Here is a 21,388-nt window from a genome sequence, read left to right as displayed (position 1 = left end):
CAGGTGACAACAAGATTATTGGTTTGACAAATTGGGCATCCTTTCATTTTGACTTATGGATAATTAAAGTGTTTTTGTAGCTGTTTTTAGTATTATTTTGCCTCTAAGGCCCTAATCTCATTCATCCATCGATGTGTAATGACAGGTATCAGTTTCTATGCAAACACATGAAGACATTAGGACATATTTTGTTCATGAATCTGTGCTGCTGTAATATGACGAGATGAAAATATAAGACTACAATCAACATCAAGATTTAGATTTCATTTTTTTCCTTTAGCCAAATTAATTACGCAAGATTAATTTATGAGACAATCTGCAAGGCAAGAACACATTAATAGGGAAAGTGACACAACTTTTTTATAGCTTGAAGCTCTGAGAATTATTTTTTTTCAGACATATATGTATATCTACATATATTTAAAGATATATAAACAATTAAGCAAAAAGAGATATTCCTACTCTGAGACTGTAGAATTGGTCCTCTTGTTAAATCTTGATTAAACTATAATCATATTTGGCTTAATTCTAACAGCAACAGCCATACCCATTATTGCCAGACCTTAAAAAAAAAAAAGATAGACTTTAAAAGAAAAAACAAGGAACACATCTGCCCCTGATCTAATGACAATAAAATATGAGAACCAAAGTTATCTGTGAGTCTGGAAAGGGTTACAAAGCAAAGCACAGATCAGTTATTCAGACATTGAGAAAACCAAGGACAGCAATGAAAATTCCCAAAAGAGGCTGACTTCCAGATTTATGCCAAGAGATAATTGATGGCTTCATGAGGTCACTAAAGGACCCAGAACATTTGAAGCTTTGCATATCTCAAATTAGTTACAGTCATGATTCAGCAATAAGAACAGAGACTGTGAATATAGGACAGTTCTGTTGCCATAGGAACTGCTCATCCATCATGGTGACCTTCAGAAAAACGTTTCAGGTTCTAATGAGATAAAAGCGGGACTTTTTGGAAGGTTTAATCATTCTTCAGTTATTAACCTTAAGCCCGACACAAATAGGATCGGAGGCATAGTACTAAACTGAAAACACACAATGTGGCGCTTAAAGTGGCCTAGTCAAAGTCTAGATTGAAATCTAGGTTGGATGCTGTGCTATGACCGCCAATAAACTGTTAATTGGAAAAATAAAAAGTAGCAAATGAAAACAATTCAGCAAAAGAGAAGTGGGGGGAAAAAAATCATCTTGAGACCTTATGGCCTACTTCATGCTGTCAGAAGTTCCTCATTTTAAAGTTAACACCTTAATGCAACCTGACACTTAAAATTTGCATAGCCACAATAAAGCATTATTGAATAATCCTAGAAAACTATTTTTCACATCATGGTGGAATAATAACTATACCACACCATAGTTACACCTTAGCTGCTGTGCATGCTTTAAAAAAAAAGTTATTAAAATATTCAAATTTGTTCACATTTTAAAGCTTCATATACCCTTAAAGATCAGAGGGTTTAAAACTGAATGATTATAATGAAGTTTTGTATTTTGTCAGGGCGTGTTTAATGTAAACATGTCTGTTGGCAGGTGTGAGGTTAGAGAAATGCTTATGTTTCCTTAAGAAAACAATATCTAACCAGAATCTCTTTCTATAATCATCCAAAAATATGATTTTCTTTTTTCCCTTATTTTTTTTTATTAAAAATAAAAAAAGATGATTTTCAAACTATTTTAATGCATCTCCAATATTCCCTCTAGCCTAAAGCAGTTTAAAGCTGCAGACTAGTAAAAAGGGACGCTGTCTCTTTAAGGCGTTAAAGGAGGCGTGTAGGGGACGTCGGTAAGACGCGTCCAGAGTCCTGTGAATGACTGCTTCTGCCTGTCGCTGTGTGACATTGGGACTAAACTCATAAGAAGCAAAGGAAGGAGGTCGGACAGGGATCTGCAGGTAAAGCAGAGAAACTGAGACGCAGGATCCGGGAGATGCGTCACGGCGGCTGCTGCTTTTACGCACAGAGGATCCGCGAGACGCACCGCTCTGTTTCATGAGGTTACAAAACAGTTTGGCTACTCTGCTGGCAGTGTGTGAAATCCAGCCTGACCTACATCCGAAGAGTTTTCTCAGATCCCTGTAGAAAGTGTGCATCTTGAAGAAATAAAGCGCTGTTGGCTGGCAGGTGGATTTCCTCCTGCAGGATGTACACCATCACCAGAGGTCCCAGCAAGCTGGTCACTCAGAGAAGAACAGGTGAGTCTGCAACTTTCAGGTAACCTCACACCTTAACTTTACCTGATGCTCAGGGATGCATCCATTCTGTTCCTGCAGGACCCACTCAGCAGCTGGAGAGCAAAATAAATGAGTTCAAGCACAAACAGACTTCCTGGAATATGCCAGAGTGAGTAAGATGATCCAAAACACCTTCAGGTGTCAGACATGAGTTGTTTCCCTCTTGCATTTTGATTTTATTTTATTTTAGGACCTTTCTGTTAAACTAAACTTAGGCAACAGTTTTATCCAAAACACCTTGACTGCCTTCCTGTTAACATGATGACTTTGAGGCAGCAGAGCGACCCTGAGTGTTACAGTGTGACCTTGGCAGCACATGCTCCCTCTCTCATTCAGCTGTTGTAATCTGACTTCTGCTCAGCCAAGCGTGTTCCAACTTGGGTTCAAAGTGCAACACCTTTTGGAAACCTGCTTCTTTCTTGCAGTAAGAATGAAGATCTCTTATTTCTGTCTCCACCTGCCAGCCTCTCTGCACCCAAGATAGTTTTTAACCGTCCGAATGGAAAGAAGCACCATCAGCCTGCTCAGGCGCTCCCTGCAGACAGCAGGCGTGGAGAAGCTTTCTCTCCTGAGCACGAGGAAAATGTCAAGTTTGTCTCTGAGGGTAAGGAAGGCTAAACTGGCCTCTTTATTTGCCTGCACTGCTGGTTTCTGTGAACTCTGCTACTATCAGATTTTATTTGAAGGAGAAAAGCTGAAACACCTCCTCCTCCTCATTCTTCCAAGGTGACTCCCACACAGCTGCTGTGACACTGATAGAGCAGAGAAACTCTCCCACACCCACATTTCTTATTCTTCATGCAACAAGTGCTGATGGTGGGGAAAGGGTTTGATTTGATTCTGTTACTTAGAAGGATGGAGAATGAGAGGCTCCTTTGTAACCATAGCATTCTCTGTCTGTAGGAAACATTGCTTAGCTCGGCTGTTTTTTTTTTTTTTTGCTTTCTGTTTGTCCTCCTAGTTTTTGACATTGAAAGCTCTGCCACAGCGGCCCATAAACAACTCTGGCAACCTTGTGGTTGATCGGGCAAGGGCTTTAAGAGGTTTCATCTCCCCTCTGTAAGAATATACTGCAAAAAAAGATGTTTATGCAAATTAATTCTTAAAATACGAGTAAATGAGACGCTTTGCCAAAGGAACAAAACAATTTAAGACTAAAACAAGAAAAGACTGCAGCCTCTTATTTCAAATGCATGATATATAATTGTCTTTTCCAATGGCAGTTCAATATTATTTACCTACTTGCCGTAAATAAAGGGTAAATAAACTTATTTTAAGACATTTTGCTTATTGCAGTGTACTGCTTTCATTCCCATTGGTGTTTTTTTCAGATTTTTCACATTACAATTATGTTCTTTCACTGTGTTTTAATGGGTGTTTTGTAGACTGACACAAAGTAGTGCATAATGGTAAAATGGAAGGAATCGAACACCTGTAACTAAAGTCCAGTGAATACATTCCTGAGAGGTCTCACAATAGAGTCCACCTGAGTATAAATGCACCTGTTTGTGAAGGCTAAGAGGTTTGTTAAAAAAAAAAAAAACATTTTGAACAATCATCCCTGTGAGGACCAAGCAGCACAGGTCAGTGGGGAAGAGGTGGAGCTTTTTAACACACAGTTGGGTAATAAAACAGCATCTAAAGCTTTGCAGGGATCTGTGGGAACAGTTCAACCCATCATGCATAAGAGAAAACTGCAAACCTCTCTATGCACAACAAGTTTAAAGGAATAGTACACCCAAAACATGATTAGCCTTCATTTTCTACTCACCCCCATGCTGAACAACACCCTGGAGTACTTTTTTGATATCTCAAATGCATCTGGAGATCTGGGAGGCTTCTTGCTGTCTGCTGACATTCAAATAATGGAGGTCTATGGTGCCCGAGACAGAAAGGTCCATAAAAGTCCACAAAAAACGTGTCAATATTCCTCCATACTGCTCGTCCAATGTATTCCAAGTGTCCTGAGTGGGTAGCATCCAGAATTTACTCGAAACGAAGTCATTTAGAATGTTTTTAGAGCATAAACAGTAGTGTATAGGATTTCCTGAAAGCGCGCACACGCGCGCTCACGACGCTACGGAAGCCGGCAGACCAAACCAGATGAAAGTGCGCATTCAGCGTCTGCTCTGCCAATAATGCAAGCGTAGAAGAAGAAATGTGCTGTTTACCTGTGCAAAGAAAGAAACAACGAAAGAAAAATGTCTGAGGACTTCAGTGTTGAGGAAGAGCATGAGTTCTTTGCCGAGCTGAATGCGCTGGTTTGGTCTGCCGGCTTCCGTAGCGTTGTGACTAAATGACTTCGTTTCGAGTAAATTCTGGATGCTACCCACTCAGGACACTTGGAATACATTGGACGAGCAGTATGGAGGAATATTGACACGTTTTTTGTGGACTTTTATGGACCTTTCTGTCTCGGGCACCGTAGACCTCCATTATTTGAATGTCAGCAGACAGCAAGAAGCCTCCCAGATCTCCAGATGCATTTGAGATATCATAAAAGTACTCCAGAGTGTTGTTCAGCATGGGGTGAGTAGAAAATGAAGGCTAATCATGTTTTGGGTGTACTATTCCTTTAAGGTCAAACAAACTGTGGAGATCAGCAGCTCAGGTTGGAGACTGCAGCTACTGCTTCACAGACGTCTGTTTGAAAAGGTCTTGGTTAGATGCATGGATGAAAAATTAAGCTTCACATCCCCCTGAATATACCATGAAACAGGGTGGAGGGAGCATCATGCTGTGGGGATCTCTTTTTTCTGCATGTAAATGGAAGATCATAAGAAAACCTGTTTGAGGCTTTAAGCAAAATATAATCTTGCTCTTAAAAACAGCCCAAAGTCCAGATCTTGATCCAATAGTTAATCTATCACCAGAGGGAAAAGTTAAGACAATCATTCTTAAGCTGCTTACCAAAAATTTAGAGAAGTTTTCTCTTAATCATTGCAGTTGTCTATTTAGTAGAAATACGCTAAAGTTTTTGGTTGTAAGGAGAAAAATAAGGTATTAAGGCACTACAGCTACAGTAGATAATATATTAACTACACTGAAGGCAGCTGCACACTGAATTATTTAAAATCCAAACATTTCTCTGGAGTTGCCTTTGTCCTGCTGGTTTTAAACTCTGTGTGTGTGCCTCTTTGACTCAGGACTGTTTTCATTAATCTTTCTGAACCTAACTGGTAGGTGTGTCTATAATGGTTATGAAGGACTGCTCTGACTGAGCCGCTTCTGTTCAGCCTGGCAGGAGGTGACGGAGCAGCAGGAAGGTCAGGGGATGGAAGATTCCCAGGCAGCGGTTTACTATGAAGAAACCAGTCCCGGGCCGCACATGGACGGTGAGTACAGCCGCTTCTCTGCCTCGTCTGCATGTTGTAGGCCTAGTTTTACAGGGTTTCATTACAAATGCAAAGAACAGCCTAGAAGACGTAAACATTAAAATTCAGATTTGGCTTTGAGGTGTAAAATAATCAAATATCTTTATCTCAACTAGGTAGGTGCAGATTTGATGGATTTTATACTAAATGCATTTAAAAAGTGTTGTAAAAGTGGTAATAAGGATATATGTAAAAGTATTTCATATAAATTACTTGCAGATTGTAAGTTATTTTATATTTTAACAGCTTTTTTTTTTTACCAGCTTTGACATTTATTGCAAGACCAGCTATAACCACTAGAGGGCAATAAAACACAGAGTCACCATTAGTTAAAGTTAACTGTATTTGGGAGTTTATTTATGAAGCGTTTTTTTTTTTTTTTTATTTTAACTAAGGTAAACACGAAGATCTAATAAATATATTTTGTGTTATAAGACTGTAAGAGAAATTTCCTAATGATCATTTAGGGACTTTTTTTTTTTTTTATTGGATCAACAAAGCTGCTGTTTCAAGTAATCATCTGACAAAATGTGTTTTATATTGTAAAGCAGGCTATGTTTCATGAATGCAACACACCATTATAGAGGTCAGATAATAAACTAAAGCTGTTAATTAAATTAAACTAAATAACCACACCAAAATAAAGTTCTTAAAAATATGACTGTTTTGACTTGGATCAGATTTTTAAGTGTTGAAAAAAACGTACTTAAAGGAATAGTACACCCAAAACATGATTAGCCTTCATTTTCTACTCACCCCCATGCTGAACAACACCCTGGAGTACTTTTTTGATATCTCAAATGCATCTGGAGATCTGGGAGGCTTCTTGCTGTCTGCTGACATTCAAATAATGGAGGTCTATGGTGCCCGAGACAGAAAGGTCCATAAAAGTCCACAAAAAACGTGTCAATATTCCTCCATACTGCTCGTCCAATGTATTCCAAGTGTCCTGAGTGGGTAGCATCCAGAATTTACTCGAAACGAAGTCATTTAGAATGTTTTTAGAGCATAAACAGTAGTGTATAGGATTTCCTGAAAGCGCGCACACGCGCGCTCACGACGCTACGGAAGCCGGCAGACCAAACCAGATGAAAGTGCGCATTCAGCGTCTGCTCTGCCAATAATGCAAGCGTAGAAGAAGAAATGTGCTGTTTACCTGTGCAAAGAAAGAAACAACGAAAGAAAAATGTCTGAGGACTTCAGTGTTGAGGAAGAGCATGAGTTCTTTGCCGAGCTGAATGCGCTGGTTTGGTCTGCCGGCTTCCGTAGCGTCTTGAACGCGCATGTGCGCGCTTTCAGGAAATCCTATACACTACTGTTTATGCTCTAAAAACATTCTAAATGACTTCGTTTCGAGTAAATTATGGACGCTACCCACTCAGGACACTTGGAATACATTGGACGAGCAGTATGGAGGAATATTGACACGTTTTTGTGGACTTTTATGGACCTTTCTGTCTCGGTCACCATAGACCTCCATTATTTGAATGTCAACAGACAGCAAGAAGCCTCCCAGATCTCCAGATGCATTTGAGATATCATAAAAGTACTCCAGAGTGTTGTTCAGCATGGGGGTGAGTAGAAAATGAAGGCTAATCATGTTTTGGGTGTACTATTCCTTTAACTTCCATGATGCAGTTTCTCATAATGACCACTAGATGGTAGTAAATGTACCAAACAAAATAAATTCCATCAAATCTAGGAATCTAATTCATCAATTAGCATTTTTAAGCATTCAAAATTTTTTTTACTCCAATTGTGACTTTAAAAAGCATTTTTTATCTTTATTAATTATAAGAAATACTTTTTTATTTTTAAACTCGAGTCACTTAAAACTCTTTTCCTCCTTTTCAGGCTTTGTGCCCATAGATCTGGATGAATGGTGGGCCCAGCGCTTCTTAGCAAACATCGATAAGTTATCCTGACATTCCAGAATGGATCAGGTGCTCTTTGCCAGTCAGGAGGTGAAGACTAAGGAATAGCTCACCCAGAGGAAATGAAGCCTGCTCTGTTGGTGTGATGGCTCAGACCGCGCTCAGGTGGTGAAAACGGACTGATGGTTCTGGGACCCTGAACCCAAAGCTGCTGAGAACTACTGCAGCCTTTCTGAAAGACTGGATGCAGGAGAAGGTTTCTGGTGTTGTTGATGGTTACAGCAGAGACATTTTGACTGCAGTAAAAAAAATTGTTCCAAGACTTCTGGGTTTACCTTTTTTATTTCAGTGGGTCTGCTTTTTCCACTTAAATAATAATTAAAAAATAAGCAGCTGTCATCATCAGTCCTTATCCCCATGTATAGCTCTTTCAGAATTAGATGGGAAAACATTCAAACTACCTTCCAACTATCCGACATTAATGGAATGCGAGTCCATCAAAAATGAGCCGGGAAGATTGTCCAAACAAATTATGGAGGAAACGTATCAAACGCCACAGAACCAGATGAAGGAGCTTCTTGGAGCTCGTTTTCATGCCTGCTGGTGCAGCAACAAGGAAGTCCGCAAACTGAATCAGTGTGAGGGGAGCGGTCAGTGCTTCTCCAGCGCTTTGGTCAGCAGCTCATTGAGGCGGGATATCATGGGCCGTGGGTCATCGTTCAAGCCTGCTGCAATCATGGCATTGTCGTAGATCTGAAAGGGGCAGCAATGTTAAACGGTGATTTATTTTTTTACAGTCTGTCGTTTCTATCAAGAACAGCTCACTCCCAGTAGAGGTTTTACATTTTGTTGCAAAAAAACATGACACGAACAAACTAAAGTACCTGTTCCAGTAACAATCCAGCCAGCTCTGAGTTGGTGTCCTTCAGTGAGTGCAGCTTCTTGATAAGATCATGTCTAATAGGGAGATAGAAAGTTACTTTGAAAAAAGAAAAAGTTGAATCTATTTTACTGCATTGTTGGGCTCTCTTACCCTGCGTTGATCTCCAGGGTGGGCTGCAGGATCTGGGCCCTCTCCTCAGCAGTGCGGGCAAGCTGCTGGGTTCGGAGGAAGTGGCGGGCCGCGCCCATTTCCAGCACCGTGATCATGGCGGGATGAGTGTCGAGTCGAGGAGTCAGCTGAGAGGCACAAGAAGCACATTTGTTTCAATTTCAAGATATCAGGGTACTCGGCAAAATTATTCACACCCCTTAAAGGTTTTCCACATTTTTACATAACCAGATGTTTTTGAAGGAATGATGAAGCCAAATACAGGGGTCCATTTTTAAAAACAAGTTTTCTAAACCTTAAATCAGGAAAATTAGTTTTTGTTCCACAAAGAATATCCTCAACCTGTGTTTCTGTTACCATAGTAACATTCTCCCCAGACCTAACCTGGTTGGGAGCAGGTTTGCTTCAATAAATTCAGAAGCTGTGTCCGAATGTCCACCTTAACCACTATATAGGGCGCTATGTAGTGGTTAGGTCATTTTAGTTGACTGTCTAAATGTCTAGTGGAGGAAAAAGTAGCAACCTCAAAATTACCCATGATGCACCTTGAAAAGTAGTGATTACCCATGATCATTAGAACAGCACATATATCTGGGAATGCATTATGGGATCTGTTGTCACAGCGGCCCATCCTATATAGTTATTTAGGGGTTAGGGCGGACGTTCGGACACACATTAGGTGTTAAACACACAAACACAGGGTGTGCTCGATTTTTAGCGGCTGCATCCTAAAAGGAGGCAGTCCATCTGGACTGCGTCTGTGAAAATAAGGAGGCCGGAAGAGTTTGGTTATGGATTCAAACAGGTCCAGTACTCTCCAGCTTTCACTGCCAGTACACTATGTCGCCTAGCAACCGTTACCGTTGACACACAAAGCAGACAAAGACTGGATACCGAACTTCTTACTACTGTTCTGGGTGCTAATTAGATTGTCGAGGAGCTTCAGCAGCAGTATCGTCATCGGGAATATCAGATTTATAATCCCCCACACTGACATCTGTGCCTTAATGTCAGCCAAACCTATTTGCAAACAAATAAAAACCTTTCAATAAACCAAACATTATCCGCCAAATATCTGACTTAGTAACCATTAAAACAACAATTTTCATTAATTTCAGACAGAACTGTTCTCATACTTTTATTATATTAATCTGAACTTCCAATATTCACCACTGTTCGGCACCAAGTACCTTTTTCTTCTGAGCTTTGATTCGCAATGAATCACTACATACACAAGGCTACGTAGGATACAGCGGACCCGTCCTTCACAACAGGCAAAAAGAAGGCTGCAATTGTCGCCCACATAATGAGGAGTCTTCAAATTCGAGATTCCATGGCGCTTTGCTGTTACACAATCAGCCGACGAATCAGGCCTTCTGAGGACGCAGCCACTTAAGTAAAACTCAGCAACAGCATATCCATTGACAAGGATCCAATTAAAGACTGAGCAGCATTTATTGACAGAGAATTAAATATATTAAAGAGAGGGTCATCATACCGTGTACCTTTCATATTCAGAAAATTATTTCTTTTTTTACCTTTATGAGCGCTGTCATTTCACCTCACAATCCATCACATCCATCTACAACCTCATTGGCTCTCACATTGGCAGCAGTACAGACATATTTAACAGGTATTTAACAGAACTTGATGTCGGCAAAAGAACATTGACGTGTGATAAGATCATTATAGAAAAGAAAACTCCACTCAAACAGCATTAGTCCCATAGAATGACTTAAAACTGTGCTTCATCTACCTTCTAGTAGGTTTCTTATGACTGGAATAATCCTATATTATCGATCTACAAATGGAACAACAGAGAGGAGAGTGTTTTTATTAAATGTAAAAATGGCATGCCATAGACGACTATATAATAACCTAAGCATTAACCTCTTAAAACCCAACGGTTCGCCGGTTCCAAGCTGACACCAAAAGTTCCATATCCCACAGCTCTGGAACTGTTATAGCTAGAGGTCTGAAATTTTTTGAATATGTGGCTGACATGATGTAGAACAAATATAATGCAATAAAACCTGCATTTTCTCAAGAATGTCTTTATTACTGCTGTTCAAAAGAAACATCATTTTCGAGAATAAAAAAACAACTTTGAGTTATGTTTGAACTGATGCAGGTTGGTCTGTTTTCTAGTCATCCAATTTTAATGTATATATTAGGAAACTAGAGGGTTTTAGCTTTCAGATAATGTATTGCACATGTAATTTGGGCTTACAATTCCTAAGTTATTTGGTTTTGAGTATGCAAAATAGGCGAGGATTACCCAAAATGAAGTGGATGTTAAAAGGTTAACTTAAGCTGCAATCTCCTCATTCGGCATCTTCCTCTTCTTTGCAGCAGTAATGCTGTTTCTCTGTCTTTTAAACACATTTCACCATTTTTTTCATTACTGCATTAAAATCTCTAGATCCAGTGGGGTAAAATAGGCACGTCCTGTTACCTGTTTCCATGGTGGATTATTGAATCAGAGCTCCACTGATGATGGCTTTTCATACTTGTTACGCACGTTCAGAGTTGATTGAACTAACTCACAGCAGCTGTTATGATTCCTGCTAGATTGCGTCAAAGTTGAGGATTTAAGTCTGAGTTTGTATAAACCTGCTTAGTGAAACGGACCTCAGAAGATTCTGGTGAAAGACTTGAAACCTGGATAGAGGTTTAACTTGGAGCAAGATAATGTAGCAGTCAAGGTTCTAACCTCTCCCATGTAATCATCTATAGTAAGACATGAAAATCCAATTAAACTGACTCAGCTTCAGCTATTTTATAGATAACATTCAGGAGTCATTGAAAAGATGTTCAACTGCTCCAGAGCTCACAGCTAATCAGATCACTGAAGCCATTGTGTTAAAAAACTGTTCAACAGATTGTGAAACTAGAAGGTTTGAGAGGAACCAAGATCTTTATGGAAGAAATGTAAACAAACGAGCAACTGCTCAGCAGTAACAGAGCATTTCATACCCACAGTGTGAAGGCAACTTCACACACTGGGACTAAAAAGCTGCGCAGAAAACCACAAAATAGTGGAGGGTCATCATGTCTGGGTTCTTCTTCTCGCATAGGAGCATATTTTAGTTTCTATCATCCAGTTAATGATTCTTCATCAGTTACTAAATTAACTAATTTATTACAATCATGTTAATAGTTTTAGCTCCAAATCAAAGCTGATGAAATATTAGCAATGTTTGGACTCCTTTAAAATGGCAAGCTTCTTTGTGTTGCTCCAATATGATGGAAATCAGATGGATTTAGTTTGTGTTTCTAACATGAGAAAGTGGGAAAAGGCTTTAGGAGTTGAAAGTCGGTGGATTTTTGGAAGTTCTCCTTCAGTTACCTTAATGTTGGTGACTCTGGGACCCAAAGCGTTCCTCATCCAGGCCATCAGGTCATCGGCCTGCTCCTGTGTCAGCCGCTCCGATGCTGCAGCAGAGAACACAGCTCGGTTACAGCTGAGCCACAGACGGCTGGCGGTTCTACCTGGAGGCGGAGCCAACCTGGCGTGCTGTCCTCGAACTTCTCCTCCTTGTAGTGATCCACCACGATATCCGTCTCCACTGAGATCAGCTTCTTCTTGTCAAACTCCCGCAGGTGAAGCAGGGTCAGCTCATCGAACTGCTCGTAGCAGAACAGGACCTGCAAACAAAAACAACTCTTAGTTTAGCTCCTCGCCTCGTTAGAACGCCCCCAGCCCGGTTTCACCCAGACGCTGACCTCCATATCCTTCTTTTTCATGGCCTCAAAATAAGGCGAGTGCTCTGCCAGATGTCGGTTAGGAGCACACAGGTAATAGATGTTACGCGTGCCGGCCTTCATGCGGGATCCATACTCCATCAGGTTAGTCTGCTGGCCGGCCGGCAAAGCTGACGACTCAAACCTCAGCAGCTTTGCGATGTCCTCCTGCATAACGACGACAGACGCTGCAGGTGAGAACTACGCTAGCAGACAAAGTGACCACAAAAAAAAAAAAGAAAAAGATGAAAGTAGCACCTTTACGTCCTGTTCCTGGGTGGTAACGATGCCCTCCCTCATGAAGAGCCCATAGTCCTCAAAGAACTTGTTGTATTTCTCTGGATCCTTCTTGTTTTGGTCCAGCAGGAAGCGGATCACTCGCTGCTGCAGAACATTTCGAAGCTTCCTGCAGGAGGGGATCCACATCACCACACAAACACATTACCATTACTCAAAACTTTTACCTGGTCTAAATTTCCAAAGCTGTCAGCTTTTTTAAGACATTTTTTTAAATCTAATCATTTAGCAAATATAAACATTTCTGAAAACTCCAGGTTTCAGTTTTCACAGTCATCTACAACTGGATGATATAAAATGAAGATTTCTCCTCTGGATTTTTACAATTTGCAGCAAGAGCAGCAGCATTAATAAAAAAAAAAAAAAAAAAAAAAAAAAAAAAAAAAAAAATTAAACTAAATTAAACAAGCTTGAGAAGTCTGGTTTTCAGAAACATGCAAACATTTCAGATCAAGGAATAAAAAACAAAAAAAAACAAGATAAGAATAGAAGCAAAGTTTCAGGATCTAAAAATACGCCAAACGTATAAAGAAAGTGATAATGAACCAAAGTCAGAAATTAAAGGGAAAAAAATACTTCTGTGCACCTGATGAGGACGCTCTCTTGTAGCAGTTCTCTGCTCAGGTTTAGAGGGATGTCCTCGCTGTCCACCACACCTAGAACCATGAATACAGACAGTTACATCAACACTAAAGACTGATTTATACTTTGAAACCAGGTCATCTGCGTAGGGGTCGCAGTGAACACAGATACGTCCCCGCCCCCTTTTGAAGACTCTCTGGTACACCTCTCGCAAACTGTAGGATACCACAGCCAGGAGGCATCTGATTGGTCAAATCTACATCCGCTCTACTCATGCGTATTTCCTGTTTGGTACCTTACCGACTTCTTTTGTCTGTATGACCGCCATTGTGGAAAAGATTCGTGAAGATTCGTGAAAAGCGAGATGCGCAAGAATGCTGGGACCCTTTTTCCACCTGGATCCCCGCTCTTTTTCGTCCTCATGTCCCTCCGTTGTCCCTCCATTTCGTCACCGCCTAGGCCATAGCTAGACCCACGGCTATTTCGTTATTTTCCCCTTTTGCATTGTGGTGTGGAATAACATAGCTCAGACCACGCTTCAATATTGAACATAATCAAAAATATCTGCGTCAAGCTCACTGCGACACACTGCTGCTGGAGGATAACCCGCCCTTTAGGCTGCAACTAAACATTACTTATCATATTGATTATTAATCTGTTGATGCGCTCTTTGATCTATTGATTAATAATCTGACATAAAAAGGTTGCTATTTACTAAATTAAACCAGGTGAAATTAAAACTTTTCCACTTGAGTTCTGGATGGAAAAAATTGACGAAAATTTTTTTTCTAAACTCAAATGCAAAATTTTTATATTTTTACAATCTTGGCATAATTACAGCTCTAAATAGGTCACTCTGTCAGCCTAATGCATGCTGTAGTCTTTATACTCCAGTTAACTATTAATCGATCAATTGGTTGATGATTATTTCAATAATCTATTAATCCTTATTAATCCAATTGTTTCAGCCCTAATGGACCGGGCTTCCTGTTGAGACGTCTGTGATGTGACTGCTTGATAAGAGTCTGGAAGGTCACTGACCTCGAAGGAAGCGCAGCCACTTGGGCAGGATGTCTGTGGCTTTGGTCTGGATCAGGACCTTCCTGCTGTACAGAGCCACGCTTGAGCCCATCTCTCTGCTCACATCGAACATGCTCGGTTTCTGTCAAAGGAAAACAAGCTCTTCTTCAGACAGAAAATAAAGGATTGCTATTTATTTTTTAATCATCATTTAAAAAAAAGGTCCTCAAAATATGTCTATGTTACATTTATTTAAACATTTCCCTCATCAGCTCTGAAACTGGATCTTTTCATCTTTCTTCTGATTTCTCAACTGAAACGAAAAGTTCCCACAAACACTGCTCACCGCTTCGGGGACGTAAAAGATGCTGCGGATGTTGAGCGGGGCGTCCGCGCGGTAGTGCAGCGTGTAGCGCGGCCGATCGTAGGCCTGTGCGACGTAGCGGTAGAACTCCTCGTGCTGCCAGTCGCTGATCTCTTTAGGCTCCATCATCCACAAAGCCTGGAGGAGAGAAGACAAAAAAAACATATATTTTAAAAGACATGTTTGAGGAAAAATGACAACAAAGGAACACAGAGTCTTTTTTCCTTTCTTAAAAGCCTGAGTTAGACTTCTTCATACATAAATATTTATTTTTGTTGCCAAACAGCTCACAGAGTACTTAGATTGTTCATCTTTACAAACTGACTGGGTCGTCATGGTTGCAGGTTGTTGAGGTGCGGTCTTCAGGAGGTCAGGGCATGGAAGGCCAAAATAGCTTGTTTAGAAGAGGGCTGGATGAGGAGTTTTCTGTTTCATGCCGTCTTCCAAATCTCAGAGGAATTTTCCTCCAAATAGTAAAAATATGCTCTGGGGGGCTAATATTTTTTTATTTTAATATCTAGCATAATAGAGGACCTTTAAGCATGGAGGAGGCAGCATCATGCTAAGGGTTCATCTCATTGCCACCCATGTATTACACCAAGTGGGTGGAAGACCTCCAAATTCTTAAACCTGACCTCAAATTAACATCTTTATGATTCAAATGTGGGAACGATGGGATGTTCCAATATGACAATAAACCCTAAGACACACCTGAAGGGTTTTGCAGTGCATAAAACAGGAGATATCAAGTTTTTGAAATGGTCCCGATCTCAGTCCGATGGAAAACATATATTTGTATTGGAAGAATTTAACAATATAAATAACTGTAGATAACATTTTGATAAATAATCAAATATAGCAGCAGTTTGCTCATTGTTTCATAAATTATTCATAAAATTCCTAATTTAGGATGCAACTTAGAGACATCAGACCAAAAACAAATGGTGGTACATGTTTTTATTTGAACCTGTGTGTAAAGCTGTGCAACAGTTTTCTTTAATTATAGCATTTTGATTCGACCTTAACACCTGAAAAATCCAGGAAGTTCAAAAGCATCATTAAAAAACTGATAATAATAATAATGGACATCCTTAAGATAGAAGAGCTGGAGCTCACCTGCAGAGTGTTGAGCCTGCGGCCGTTCAGGAAGATGGGGAAACTAACAAAGTTGCTGTACTTTGTCACAACCTCTGAAAGAGATTCATCAGTTAAGAAGCTGTTAGACTTATTTTAAAAAAACTTGAATCAATCCAGATGCAGCTCTGGTTTCACCTTTTACTCGGTCCTCAGAGGAAAACTCCTTACAGTCGTCTTTGAGATGCAGCACGATCTTTGTTCCCTGCTGAAGGCCGCTCGCTTCAGCGATCTCGAAGAGCCCAGAGCTAAATGAGGGAGGAAAAACGGCCGTAGAGTAAATTTGAAGTTTGAACTTTTCGCTGTTATGAAGAAAAACAGAACTAATGCAGCTTCAGGGCTCTCACCCATCAGAGGACCACTTATATCCGGGGGAATCGGGCTCAGCGGAGCGAGAGAAGACGTCCACCCGGTCTGCCACCATGAAGGCAGAGTAGAAACCTACCCCGAACTGACCAATGATGGTGCTGCTGGCCTCTGCCTGGTTCTGCAGAGCATCTAAAAATGCCTGTAAAAAAAGAAGGGATAAAAATAATTTAGATTCCAATTCACTGACATGTTTCCATTAAGCGGTTGATTAATGATCCCACAGCGCTTTAACCTTGGATCCAGAGCGGGCGATGGTTCCCAGGTTGGCCACCAGCTCCTCCTCGTTCATACCAACTCCTGTATCCTGTTGCAGAGATGGGGAGCATTTCACTAAAACATCCATCAGAGCAGCGTGCAGTATCACACACCGCCACCAGGTGGCAGACCATTTTCCAAATCACCTTTGAGAGGACTCAACTGCAATGTGTGCATTTTCTGAATTTAAAAAAATGATGAATTTTATAAATATATACAAATATAATATGTATCAATGGTAAGTAACAATTTGGAACCTGATCAAAAAGTCCTTTAGTAACCATTTTGGTTTCAATCAGCCTCAAGTATAAACTCCAGCTGCTCATCTAGTGTCAGACTGAAGGTGATCAGGGTTTCCAATCAAGATTTAATCTATTAAAACAGTAAAAACCTTGAGATAAATTTAATTATTCTAATCAGTAACAACAGATCTCACAAAAATAAACTAAAACACAGTTCCAAAGTGATCAAAATAACTCAACAGGCATAAGTGCAGGTACCTGAATGGTGAAGGTTCCTTTAGCACCATCTGTCTGCAGATGGATTTCCATCGGAGCCGTTTCCCCACCCGCTGTGATCATTTTGTGCCGCAGCTTTTCCAGAGCATCGCTCCCGTTAGAGATCAGCTCCCGGATGAAAACCTGATGTGAACAAAGTCATTCAGGAAACCGGTACGGAAGAACACAGATGCAGAAAACCTCTCAAATCGCACACAACTTCTTACTTCTTTCTCAGAGTACAAAGACCTGGCAACGATGTCCAGAAGTTTCTTTGTTTCAGCCTGAAACTCATGTTTAGATGAACTGCCTAAACAAAATAATAATAATAAAATGAATTATTGAAAGAGTGGGGGGAAAAAATTATAAGCATTTATAGTTAAAGGAGCAGAGAGAATAAGTGTCCAGGTACCTTCCACAGACTCTGTGTCAGTGATGATGTTGTGTAAAGGTTCCTCCTCTGGCTCTTTTTCCACCTCCTGGGTGCTGTAGTAAGCCTGCCGACTGAAGCCTGGAGAGAAACACAGAGGCCTCCACACAGTGGGTCGCCTGGTCCACCTCTGCTGCTGCTGACTAACTGGAGGATCTGATGACAGGAGGAGATTATTAAAACTGTTTCACTGTTTTAATGCATTTATTTAGGAGAATAAATAAGACAGATTTTACAGCATACTGCTAATGATTTAATAAAACCTTTTCCGTTTGAAGGCAAAACTGTAATACATATATGCAAAAATATAAAAAGACATTTTTAAAGCTTAAATCAGATTACTTAAACCTAAAACTTAAAGCTAAACCTGACAGAGGAAAAAAATTCTACTTCTTGGAAAACTGTTTTTGTAGTGTGTCTCTGAGTGGAAAGCACTGGATTTTTTTTAGCAGCATTTAGTTCAAATTTCTAAACCAGAAGTTTTAAAAATCTGTATGAACAATCCTGAAGATTTTATGAATAGATTGTTGATGTGCCAATAAAGTGTGGCTGTTGGTATCGTTTGAGTAATAGGAGATGACAGGAGAAAAGGAACACAAGCAACAAACGAATGGAGAAGAAAAGCCAATTGGACTGATGATGGAGTGGGAGTTTTAACAGAAACCACCTTGAACTGACATGCACTATATTGCCAAAAGTATTTGCTCACCCATCCAAATTATTGGAATCAGGTGTTCCAATCACTTCCATGGCCACAGGTGTATAAATTCAAGCACCTAGGCATGCAGACTGTTTTTACAAACATTTGTGAAAGAATGGGTCGCTCTCAGGAGCTCAGTGAATTCCAGCGTGGAACTGTGATAGGATGCCACCTGTGCAACAAATCCAGTCGTGAAATTTCCTCGCTCCTAAATATTCCACAGTCAACTGTCAGCTGTATTATAAGAAAATGGAAGTGTTTGGGAACGACAGCAACTCAGCCACGAAGTGGTAGGCCACGTAAACTGACGGAGCGGGGTCAGCGGATGCTGACGCGCATAGTGTGAAGAGGTCGCCAACTTTCTGCAGAGTCAATCACTACAGACCTCCAAACTTCATGTGGCCTTCAGATTAGCTCAAGAACAGTGCGCAGAGAGCTTCATGGAATGGGTTTCCATGGGCGAGCAGCTGCATCCAAGCCATACATCACCAAGTGCAATGCAAAGCGTCGGATGCGGTGGTGTAAAGCACGCCGCCACTGGACTCTAGAGCAGTGGAGACGCGTTCTCTGGAGTGACGAATCGCGCTTCTCCATCTGGCAATCTGATGGACGGGTCTGGGTTTGGCGGTTGCCAGGAGAACGGTACTTGTCTGACTGCATTGTGCCAAGTGTAAAGTTTGGTGGAGGGGGGATTATGGTGTGGGGTTGTTTTTCAGGAGCTGGGCTTGGCCCCTTAGTTCCAGTGAAAGGAACTCTGAATGCTTCAGCATACCAAGACATTTTGGACAATTCCATGCTCCCAACTTTGTGGGAACAGTTTGGAGCTGGCCCCTTCCTCTTCCAACATGACTGTGCACCAGTGCACAAAGCAAGGTCCATAAAGACATGGATGACAGAGTCTGGTGTGGATGAACTTGACTGGCCTGCACAGAGTCCTGACCTCAACCCGATAGAACACCTTTGGGATGAATTAGAGCGGAGACTGAGAGCCAGGCCTTCTCGTCCAACATCAGTGTGCGACCTCACAAATGCGCTTCTGGAAGAATGGTCAAAAATTCCCATAAACACACTCCTAAACCTTGTGGACAGCCTTCCCAGAAGAGTTGAAGCTGTTCTAGCTGCAAAGGGTGGACCGACGTCATATTGAACCCTATGGATTAGGAACGGGATGTCACTTAAGCTCATATGTGAGTCAAGGCAGGTGAGCAAATACTTTTGGCAATATAGTGTATCTCTGCTTCTGTCTCCTTAAACCCCAGTCGGCCTCGGCAGATGGCCGCTCACACTGAGCCTGGTTCTCCTGGAGGTTTCCTCCTGTTAAAAGGGAGTTTTTCCTCTCCACTGTCGCTACAAGCATGCTTAGTGTGAGGGATTGCCTTTGAGTTAATGAGTCAATGCAATCAACTGGTTTTCCTTAGATAGAAAACTTTGAATCAATTGACTGTATGATCTGGTTGAACTGTAAAGTGCCTTGAGATTACATATGTTGTAATATGGCTCTATATAGATAAGCTACATTAAAGAGAAATCAGCCCAAATCCCTTGTTGTTCATTCAAAACGGCTTAGAGAGAAAAATAAAGCCATTCTACACAAAAAAAAAATAAAATAAAAATTACATTTTGAACTTCTTAGCAATAACTGTAAAATGTTAGGATTCTTTTTTTTTTTAATTCTGATTTTTTCACATAGTTTATTAGTTTTCTGACAGAAGACCTTTTAATAGAAAAAACTAAAATTTAATTGTTGTGGATATTAGGATGTTCTGCTTTTCCCAGAGTGTGGAGGAAAGTTGGAAAAGGAGCAGTAATCTTGTAATCCTTAAAGATACTGAAATAATCCTCATAGCCCATGCAGATTTTTCTTCCACTAACCCGAAATCTTTTTCCTTCATTTAATGCATTCTTATTAGTCAGTTTCATTATATTTAGCTTTTTTTTTGGTGGTTTACACTTTTATTTCCCCAATGAATGATTTTCCAGCATGCAAAATTTCTGCATCAAAAATGTCTTTTTTGTGCTAATTCTGCTTAATATGTTCATATTTTGTTTTGCCATTTGCTGCAAAACATGTTCTTCTACAGTGTCGCTGTCAAAAACAAACATTTGAGATAAGCAGATTTTTCTCTATTAAAACATTGACATTCATATATGTATTTGTTATTTGATCTTTCTAGAAGCTCACTCAGGACAGATCAAGTGTTTTATTCTGCCTTTGCTTTGATGTAAAAAAAAAAAAAAAAAGAATCAAATATCTAACCTTGTAAGATGGTTATGGTAAAGTCAGGAGACTTGACCAAAGCGCTTTACACTGCATTCATTCACCCATTCACACACACACTCACAAACTGATGGTGGCAAGCTACATTGTAGCCACAGCTGCCCTGGGGCTCACTGACAGAAGATGAAGGTTGCAAAGTAAAAACAGTTTAGTTGATGCACCGAGGCTAAAAGCTAACGGTTCTGACGTAACATCACGTACCTCCGGAGAATTTGAGGCTACTAAGTCCTCGAGTGCAAGAATTTAACTTCAAACTGGTCCTGTGAGAAGAACCGAGGACGAACCGAGCCAGCCCAAGACAGCGGGACATGATGGACAAACCTGCAGGGGGACCAAATGCGGAGTAGGTCACCAGACAGAGGGACGGACACACGCCGACCGGTGAGGACCGAAGATTGCGCTGCGCTTAAAGATGACATCATCAAGGTATCTGAAAATCTGCCTGATGAGAATTGGAAAAAAATACATATTTTATTTAAAACAATTATATTTTATAGTTTGAGTAGTAGACGTTCAATTGTAAGGGATACCGCTCCAGTTGGGCCCCTAAATTCTAGACTGGAATACAAAACCAGCGAATGTTTGGATTTCACAAAACAAAATCTGCCTTTACAGACCGTGCAAATCCAGTTTCGTCGGCCAACTTTTACATAAAACTGTACAAAATCAGTTTGTGACCCTAAGATGGGACTGTCCAATACTCACATGTTCTTGTGTCAACGGCCTATTTAGGCTTGACCCAGGTAAAGGTAAAATAATGGACCACCTTAAGTCTTTGTACTGCGAAATGTCTTTACGAAAATATTTTATTTCCCGTTGGCAGATTCGACCGTAAATAAATCATAAATCTCAGCTTTCTAAAAGCTCACTTATGCCGCTTTTATTCTACATCTTCACTTTCTCCTTACTAAGACTATGAAGGAAGATCCATGAGCAGAATACTGAAATGTATTTAATTAGCCACTGAGTTAATGTGAATAGCTCAGTTAGATAGAAATAATTGTTTCCAGGTCCAAAGATGCAAGACTAAAGATCATCACACCACACTGTAAAAGATCAAGGGCTTTCCAATAATAAACTGGTATTGTTAGACTTGTTTTTGCACTAACTTAAAGGTTGATAACTATAACTTTTTTTTTTAATACACCACAAAATAAGGGGGAAATAA

At 40.4% G+C, this 21,388-nt stretch overlaps 2 protein-coding genes across 2 annotated transcripts; one reads left to right on the top strand and one right to left on the bottom strand.

Annotated features, from left to right (window-relative positions):
* Positions 1–1,799: 1,799 nt before the first annotated feature.
* On the top strand, positions 1,800–7,901 carry LOC119773174 (MAPK regulated corepressor interacting protein 2-like). The gene is made up of 5 exons (XM_038270042.1): positions 1,800–2,212; positions 2,291–2,360; positions 2,716–2,855; positions 5,488–5,586; positions 7,480–7,901. The coding sequence occupies exons 1-5, from the start codon at positions 2,161–2,163 to the stop codon at positions 7,548–7,550; spliced, it is 432 nt and encodes a 143-aa protein (XP_038125970.1). The 5' UTR covers positions 1,800–2,160; the 3' UTR covers positions 7,551–7,901.
* Positions 7,417–20,629, bottom strand: trap1 (TNF receptor-associated protein 1). Its single transcript, XM_038270041.1, has 18 exons — positions 20,422–20,629; positions 17,225–17,398; positions 17,040–17,122; positions 16,816–16,956; positions 16,293–16,364; positions 16,039–16,199; positions 15,830–15,939; positions 15,674–15,747; positions 14,540–14,695; positions 14,215–14,335; positions 13,178–13,247; positions 12,553–12,700; positions 12,277–12,462; positions 12,060–12,198; positions 11,900–11,985; positions 8,533–8,678; positions 8,384–8,456; positions 7,417–8,252 (listed from the first exon to the last, which is right to left on the bottom strand). The coding sequence occupies exons 1-18, from the start codon at positions 20,528–20,530 to the stop codon at positions 8,151–8,153; spliced, it is 2,151 nt and encodes a 716-aa protein (XP_038125969.1). The 5' UTR covers positions 20,531–20,629; the 3' UTR covers positions 7,417–8,150.
* Between the last annotated feature and the right edge of the window lie 759 nt (positions 20,630–21,388).

Source organism: Cyprinodon tularosa, unplaced genomic scaffold (genome assembly GCF_016077235.1).
Source record: "Cyprinodon tularosa strain WSP-4 unplaced genomic scaffold, ASM1607723v1 ctg75, whole genome shotgun sequence".
Classification (NCBI taxonomy): domain Eukaryota; kingdom Metazoa; phylum Chordata; class Actinopteri; order Cyprinodontiformes; family Cyprinodontidae; genus Cyprinodon; species Cyprinodon tularosa.
Note: the sequence above shows the minus strand (reverse complement) of the source record. Positions and strands in the feature narration are given on the sequence as shown.